This window comes from Fundulus heteroclitus, chromosome 6 (assembly GCF_011125445.2).
Source record: "Fundulus heteroclitus isolate FHET01 chromosome 6, MU-UCD_Fhet_4.1, whole genome shotgun sequence".
NCBI lineage: Eukaryota > Metazoa > Chordata > Actinopteri > Cyprinodontiformes > Fundulidae > Fundulus > Fundulus heteroclitus.
Genome location: NC_046366.1, coordinates 12,081,737 through 12,089,367, shown reverse-complemented (window position 1 = coordinate 12,089,367; position 7,631 = coordinate 12,081,737). Strand labels below are relative to the sequence as shown.

General features: G+C 45.1%; 1 protein-coding gene across 1 annotated transcript; it reads left to right on the top strand.

Moving 5' to 3' along the window:
* Positions 1 to 3,757: 3,757 nt before the first annotated feature.
* LOC118563427 (cyclic AMP-responsive element-binding protein 3-like protein 3) lies at positions 3,758 to 6,993 on the top strand. The gene is made up of 4 exons (XM_036138057.1): positions 3,758 to 4,003; positions 5,803 to 5,887; positions 6,213 to 6,306; positions 6,398 to 6,993. The coding sequence occupies exons 1-4, from the start codon at positions 3,906 to 3,908 to the stop codon at positions 6,613 to 6,615; spliced, it is 495 nt and encodes a 164-aa protein (XP_035993950.1). The 5' UTR covers positions 3,758 to 3,905; the 3' UTR covers positions 6,616 to 6,993.
* Positions 6,994 to 7,631: the final 638 nt, after the last annotated feature.

Genomic DNA, 7,631 nt, shown 5'->3' with positions numbered 1-7,631 from the left:
ACATATTTTTCACATTTCATGCGTCTTTGCCGTCCCTTTCCTTGAAATGAGTGCTTTGTCCTTGACTTGAGTAGGTTAATAAGATGATCTGCCAATGGAATGATATATATTCACTTGAAATAAGATAACGGTGATGGATTGTTTGCTATTTTAAGTGCAAAAGTTTTATTCCATTGGTAGATAATCTTATTTTACATTCTCAAACCAAGAGCAAATACACTAATTTCAAGAAACCTTTAATTACTTCATTTAACTTTTACTACTACTTTATTAGTTGTTAAGAAGTACAAGTGAGGGGTTATGCCAAATATCTGTTGCTAAAGCAACACTTGAGTGGGTTAAGGGACAACATTTAAGTGTGTTGGAATAGCCTGGTCAAAGTCCAGACCTCAATCCATGTGAGAATCTGTGGTTAGACTTTAAGATCACTTTTCACTAGTGAAGACCATCCAAACGCTCCGTTTATTATTGCTCTGGAGGAGCTGCACAGATCTTTACAGCTCAGGTGAGAGTTTCTCAACAGGAGAACTATTGTTATGGCTTTGAAAGAAATTCCCAAGTCCGACTTGCTACAAACCATGAGGGGACAAAACACACATGTGAAAGGAAGTGCAGATGTCAGCCTAGATGTAAAATGATGTGTGCAGTGGAATATCGATACTGCACATTACTGTGGGGACACCAGCTTTACAGTAAAACGTGGTTTGCAGCATCATTCTGTGAGGAAGGTTTTGTTCAGCAGGGACAGAAGAGCTGGTTAGAGTCGAATAGATGGATCCTTTATTGTCCTGCAGTGTGGAAATTCAGTTTGACCAGCAGCAAAAAGCTGATTTACAACATAAGAAGAAAAAAAAAACCTACTGTACAGGTATTAAAACCAGCATACTCAGGAAATTAAAGAAGTGTGCAACTGAGTTAATCTGACGCCGCCAGATGGATTTGCTCGGCATATCCATCTGGAAACCTTCCGTTGAAATAATTTGGGAAGGGGCGAAAATACTGGTAGCTGATTGGCCTATGTTGGTGATAGACAAGCCAAATAAACCAATCAGATCATATGACGTACTCGTCAACATGCTTCGTCGTTGCTCGTAACAGAGCGACGACGAAAACACAACCACAAGCCAAGCTACTCTTGCTGCTGCAGGTAAAGGCCTCGTTAGCTCAGCAAAGAAATACTCTGTAATTCCGATAAAACTTGCTCGATATGCCACGCTAACGCAAGTTTCATCGGCTGAAGCCGCCATGTTCTTTAGACTGAACTGTCGCTTCCCGTTGCGTCACACCTCAACCCCGCCTCAAAGCCCAACGCTGATTGGATGTTCGTTTGGTGAACGGCTCCAAATTTTCTTTAACGGAAAGTAGACAGACTGAACTGCAAGTGAAAACCTTGAAAGCTTGCGAGATCAGGATGGTCTCACGAGGCCACAACTGAGTAGGATCATTTTAAGAAATGGGCAAATCGTTTATGTATCTTTATGCCTGAAACGCCAGCAGATAAGCAGACAGAGATGATGAAGACTTATTGAGTTTGCTGGAAATAGTTATGGTCATAAAGTCTTACAGCTGCTGAGAGGAAGGGTCTGCGATAACGCCCCTTTGAGCACCCAGAATGCAGCGGTCTGTCACCAAAGGAGCTCTCCAGCTCTGCAACAACTCCATGCATGGGGTCTGAAACATTGTCTAATAGTAATGTTATTTTTGCCATGGGTCAAGGGGGCATCCTAGGAAACTCCTGGGCTTCCTTTCAGATGTAGATAAACTGCTGCTCCAACAAAATACCTCAGTCTCCTCAGCAGGTAGCGTCTCCTCTGACCCTTCCTGTTGTATTGTGACTCCAGTTCAGTTGATTGTTCAGGTGAACACCCAGGTACTTATAAGAGTCCACTATCTCCATGACAGTTCCCTGGATGTTCGCGGTGTTGGTGTGTTGGGTCTGTGTAGTATTTCCAGGCTTCTCCAGGTGGGCTATAGCTAGGGAGATGATGGCCCCGTCCACCGCGAAGCTAGACAGGTCAGCAAACTGCTGTGGACTCAACGGAGGCCTCACCAGGTTGAGGACCAACCTCTGGCGGGTCTTCATCAGATGCTAGGTCAGTGCTACCGGCCTGTAGCTGCTGATGTCTTTGCGGTGTGTGGTCTTAGGTGCAGGGGGTCTTCCACAGCTTCAGGCTTATGATGAACATGTACCTCATGATGCCGCACAGCTGATGGGTGCCGCTGATGCAGGAGGGGTTTGCAGCAGCAGAGACTGGGCAGGCAGGGGGTTGAGTGTCTGATCAAACCTGGGAGGGAGGATGAGCTGTAAGCCTCCTTGGTGTTGGCATAGAACAACTCCGGCGTTTCATTGTATCTGGTGGGGCAGGTAACCCACTGGGTGAAGGTGGAGATCAGAAAAAGGTTCAGTTCAATGCCGTTGTTACAGAGAGTGTCTTTTCGATAGTTAGATATTCAGAGTGGCACCTTCGACCATTCACCAACACATCCAGACCCCCTCATCCTCTTTTTGCCGCTCCCCTTGGTCTTGTCCGCCACATCTCCAAGCTGCTCTTCTGGTAGCATCTCAGTGGTTGGATTGAGGGGGTGGGTGGGTGGGGGGGGTAATCCACTTTGTTGGGAAGTACTCTCTCATTGCCCATGAAGATGGTTTGGAGTTGATAGAAGGTGGAGGTTCACCTTACAGCAGAGGGACCGGCTAAATAAATTGTTTGTGTTTGTAGCAGAGGAAAATTGAAAAACGTTAAAGATGTATGCCTACTTTTGCAAGGCAATGTAAGGTAATTCGGCCCACCTTGACGGTCCAGCACATGGTTAGTGATGTTGCGGCGTGTTGGTAAACCACGGGATCAGGGTCAGATGTACAGCAATGTGATATCAAGAAGCACACCAAAGCATCTGGGCTAATCTGTATGGCAGCGGAAGAGAGGCTCGAGCAAAACCTAACAATGATGCAGTGTGACTCATCAGAAGGGTAGAAGCTTTGCCGAGATTAAGCTCAATTTAGGCATTCTCCTCCCTCTCTGTCTCCAGGCTGCGGAGAGCCGGCGAGAGCCTCACCGTACGAGCTGCCAGCCAGTGAATTCGTCAGCAGGCATAATGCCTGCCTCCCACGTGTTGGCACTTTCACCTTATCACCCCCCCTACACCCCCCACCCCCCCCAAAAAAAAAAAAAAAAAAAAGCAGAACATGCAGCTACGTCTTAAGTGTGCATTGTTTTACCGCTGATTACCATTACGTTCGCTTTAATGATTCTTCTCTGGCTGTTCTTCAGATCGATTGCTGTTTACCAATCTGCAAACCCTTTCTATCAGATAAAAAAAAATCAGGGAGTTTGTTGTTTAAACGCAACTAATAATGCACTAATCATTTTTTTCTTATCATGAATCCATGCGCGGTTTTGCACAGTTCCCTTGTTTCCCTGTGTTTAATGTAATAACCGATTCGACTCAAAGTGAGGCCTCAAAACAACTTGTTAAACCTTTATTAGTGTTTCTCAGTCCTTTTGAAAATCTGCAACGCAGCTTTAACAGCGTGCTATTAACATCTCATTCAGGCACAAGCTCTGCTGACTCTTATTAACAAAAGCTTCATGATGGGCTGAGATTGTCAGAGCTGTTGAGCAGGGTCTTGTGGGTAAATTACACCAGCTTCATACAGAGCGTAATTTGCCGGGCATCATTATCTGCCGGGGTCATGGGGGTGAAGGTGTGGGGGATTGATGGGCGGGGGGATATGGAAAAAACACACATGGAGGGAGCATGCTTCGATTTAATGGACAGGATGAAGTGGATGGTAACAGTCAGCAGGCGGATATTGGCGGCTCAGGGAAGCAAATCTTAACAAAGCACCGCTAGCTGCCCCACTTTTTGTTTTTCATCCACTGTAGATTTGCATTCTCATTCTTATGCAATGTTCCCCGGTTTGTTGCTGTAGGATGGCGGCGTGCAGTGCCCAAAACCTCGAGCTTCAGAGGAAAATCCAGACGCTGGAAGAGACTAACAAGTGAGTTGTTACATAAACGCGCAAACGCTCCAGCCGATGCTGACTTAATGTTTATTTCTTTTCATTTCAGTTTAAAAAATAAATGAATAAAAAATATTATTTTGCTAGAATATGTTTTTTCTTATTTATTTTTGGATCAGCTTCAAATTTATAACAAAAATAAATAAAATTCAGTTCATCAAAACATAGAAAAGCTCGCCCTACAGGGAGGCACTCGGTCTTTAGGCGGCACAGGCCCATGGAAACAGACAAAAACAATATATTTGCATGCTTACAGGTCGCTTTATTAGGTACATCTGGCCAATTCTCTGTTAACACAAATTGCGAATCAGCCAATCCCATGGCAGCAGCACCGAGGATCTGGTCAAGATGAGCTTCTGAAGTTCAAACCCAGCATGATAACAGGAGAGAAGGCAGATTTACGTGACTTTGAACTTGCTGTGGTTGTTGGTACCAAATGGGCCAGAGGGAATATTTCAGAAGCGGCTGATTTGCTGGAGCTTTCAGGCTCATGCGGCTCTTGGGTTTACCGAGAATTGTCCGAATTTGGTGTAAATAATAAAAAATGTGAATCCACCTTACATTTTATCGAAGGTTCAGGCTAGTGAAGGCAGTATGATGGTGTGGCCGATATTTTCTTACCACACTTCTGGCCCCCCAGAACAAAAGAGCATCGCTTATACACTAAAACCAAGCCAAGCATCGTTGCTGACCCTGTCATCCCTCTCCGACCACATAGTACCCATCATCTGATGGCTCCGTCCAGCAGCATACGGCACCATGTCACAAAGCTCAGCTCATCTCAAACGACCCTAATCAGCATGACAGGGAGTTTACTGGTGGTCCTCACATTCACCAGATCTGAGTTCACTAGCGCACCTTTGGGATGGGGTGGAAACAGGAGATTCACATCATGGATGTGCAGCAGACAAGCCTGCAGCAGCTGTGTCATCCTATCATGTAAATGCGGACCAAAACCTCTGAGGAAGGTTTCTGACCCCATGCTGAACCTACGCCCTGAAGAATGAAGGCAGTTCTAAAGTACTTTAGAGTCCGGTTTTCCAGTACCTAATGAAGTGGCAGGAGAAAGTAGATTTGATATTCTGCAGCCCAGCCGCAGTTGTTTTGTTGTTCTGTTGGAAGAGATCGATAGATGTGGAAACATACAGAGACTAGATCCTTGTAAACACTGTTAAAAAAACAAGTCTTGTTCATTTGAACTTGATTATATTTCTAAATAAAGACAACAAAAAATATGCTCCGGGGATGCACCTTTGTTTATTTATGGTCTCATATAATCTTTTTATTTGCCGATTAATGACTGCCCTGGTCTGCTTTTTATGACAAAGCAGGTAATTCTTCCTGCCGCTCATGCCACCCTGTTGTGAACGAGGTTAGTCAGTGTTTTTGGTTGATCTATATTCATGTAGCCTCAGGCTGTCCCTCTGGGGGTGCTGACAGTCCGGGTGAGATTGTTTTTCAGTGCATTGTGCCTCCCTGGATATGAAACGTCTTTGATACAATTATATAATTCAACAGAACTTTTTAAGATGTGCTTCATCCGCAGTCTAGCTGCGTTACTTCCCAGAACCGAAGCAAGAAACGGTGCTGGAAGAAGCCAATAAGACACACACAAACACACACTCCCCCTGCCCGTTGTGTGCAGCTCCGCTTCCTTTTGCTTCCATTGCCAAAGATCACAGATGCTGAGAAAGTGATGCCCGTGTTTCATCTGTGGGCCCGTATGTGAAACTTTCACACAATCTCTTTCATCTCTCCGCCTCTCTTTCTCTTCGCAGTGCTCTGCTGGAGCAGCTAAGCCGGCTACAGGCTCTCTTGCCTAATAGCTGCTGCAAAACAACAAACAGAGGAACCTGCATCCTGGTGAGATGTAACACTAAAACGCCTCAATTTGCACCACTGAGGAGATTGTTCAGATGCGCCACATCCTGTGCAGCAGCTCAGAGCAGAAGCAGACGCACTGGAAACACACTGGAGTGGCAAAAACAGGCATCATCACAACATTGCTGCCGTTTCCTAATACGTTTCCCTTGAAGATCTAAAAGGAGCGTGTTTAAATATTTGAACAGCACTTAGGCTCATGTTTTTGGCCAGGACTTTATGTGGGTCATGGCTGACGAGTGCCTTTTTTTTTTTTTTTGTCTCCGTGCATTTGCTCATTTCCATTCCTGTCTGTGTTCATGTGCAGGTTTTGCTCCTCTCCTTCTCTCTGCTCATTTCCTCAAACATTCAGCCAAACCCTTACAGCCAACGCAGCTACGCAGAATACACAGAGACCACAGGTCTGTTGACACACACCCTGGCTTTTTGTCCAGCAAGCACACTTGCACAGAGCACAAACTCACTCCTCTCCTCCGCGTCTCTGCCCATCAGTGTCGTCGCGCTCCCTGCAGTCGACGGACGAGGCGGGGAATGCCCGTCCTCTGCCACCCCCGCTTCCCTCCTCCTCCTGGGGCTTTGAGGACCTGCGAAGCCTGAAGGAGAGGCTCTGGGCCCAGACGGACCTCCCCACGGTACGCCTCGGGTCTCCTGACCGACAGGAGCACAGAAACAGAGATGATTACGGATCTCGGCGGAGCAGAAACATGTAGCAACAGGACTTGCTTGCAAGTGCATTGCTACAGCGAGCACCGTAATTATTTTTCAGCATCTGAAAAAGAAAATCATAAATGACTGGTATGATCTTGTGGTGCTTCAGCGCACAAAGAGGATGTTTGGACCCGGGATTTAGAGCTCGGCCACACTAGAGGGAAATAAAAGCAACAAGACCTCAAGGTCCTTGTTCACGTAAACATGTATGAGCTGGAGATTAACACAAAATGTAGATCCATCTCATTTATTTTATGCACTTTAAACACATGTTTGTTAAATGTGTCAGGAATGACTTTAACGCTCTCTCGAAGGTTTCATTGAAATGATGATAAAACACAGATGATGAGCTTTTTAAAATAAAATTTTGCTAACATACATTTGCTGTCGCAAATTCTTTGTTTCCACTGTGGAAGGAATGTTAAAAACCAATAATAAGAGCAAATGGATGTTGAAGATTATGAGATTACAGAGACTGGTCTGCTAATTTGGTTGCCATGGAAATTAAAGATTAGCGGACTCAGAGTCTGACATTCTTGGAGTGGACAGAACGACTGTTTAGGGGAAAATGTGTCAGCAAGGACACGTCTGCATTACAGCATGATCTTCTCCACCAATGTGATGAACAGAACGCTGATATTATACTGTTACACACCCCTGAATGGGTGGACACATGCTTCCTATTTAATGTCTGTGTGGGAGAACAAACGGGGTTCTCAGGTACCGGTTGCGTTGTGTTGTTATGAGAATCCAGTACTGAAGCTGTAAACATCCCTCTGCCTTTTAGATTAAATATGGTAAAATATAGGTACGGTTTGAAGAGTCTTTTTACTACTACAGAAGTCTACGACAGAAACACCACATTACCAGATAAAAGAGCCTGGGGAGACTGTGAACATGTCAATAGTTTAACACGCACAATAATCTGAACAAAATAATTAGCGCTTTATCTGGATGATGCTTTTGCCTGTTGTACCAGGTGTCTGCACTGCAATTAGACAAACATGAGATCAGTTTC

Bases quoted from the DNA above. Each gene is read 5' to 3' on its own strand.
- LOC118563427 (XM_036138057.1), top strand. From the start codon at position 3,906: ATGCAATGTTCCCCGGTTTGTTGCTGTAGGATGGCGGCGTGCAGTGCC. The intron at 4,004-5,802 runs GTGAGTTGTTAC...TTCTCTTCGCAG, and splicing joins ACGCTGGAAGAGACTAACAA to TGCTCTGCTGGAGCAGCTAA. The intron at 5,888-6,212 runs GTGAGATGTAAC...GTTCATGTGCAG, and splicing joins ACAGAGGAACCTGCATCCTG to GTTTTGCTCCTCTCCTTCTC.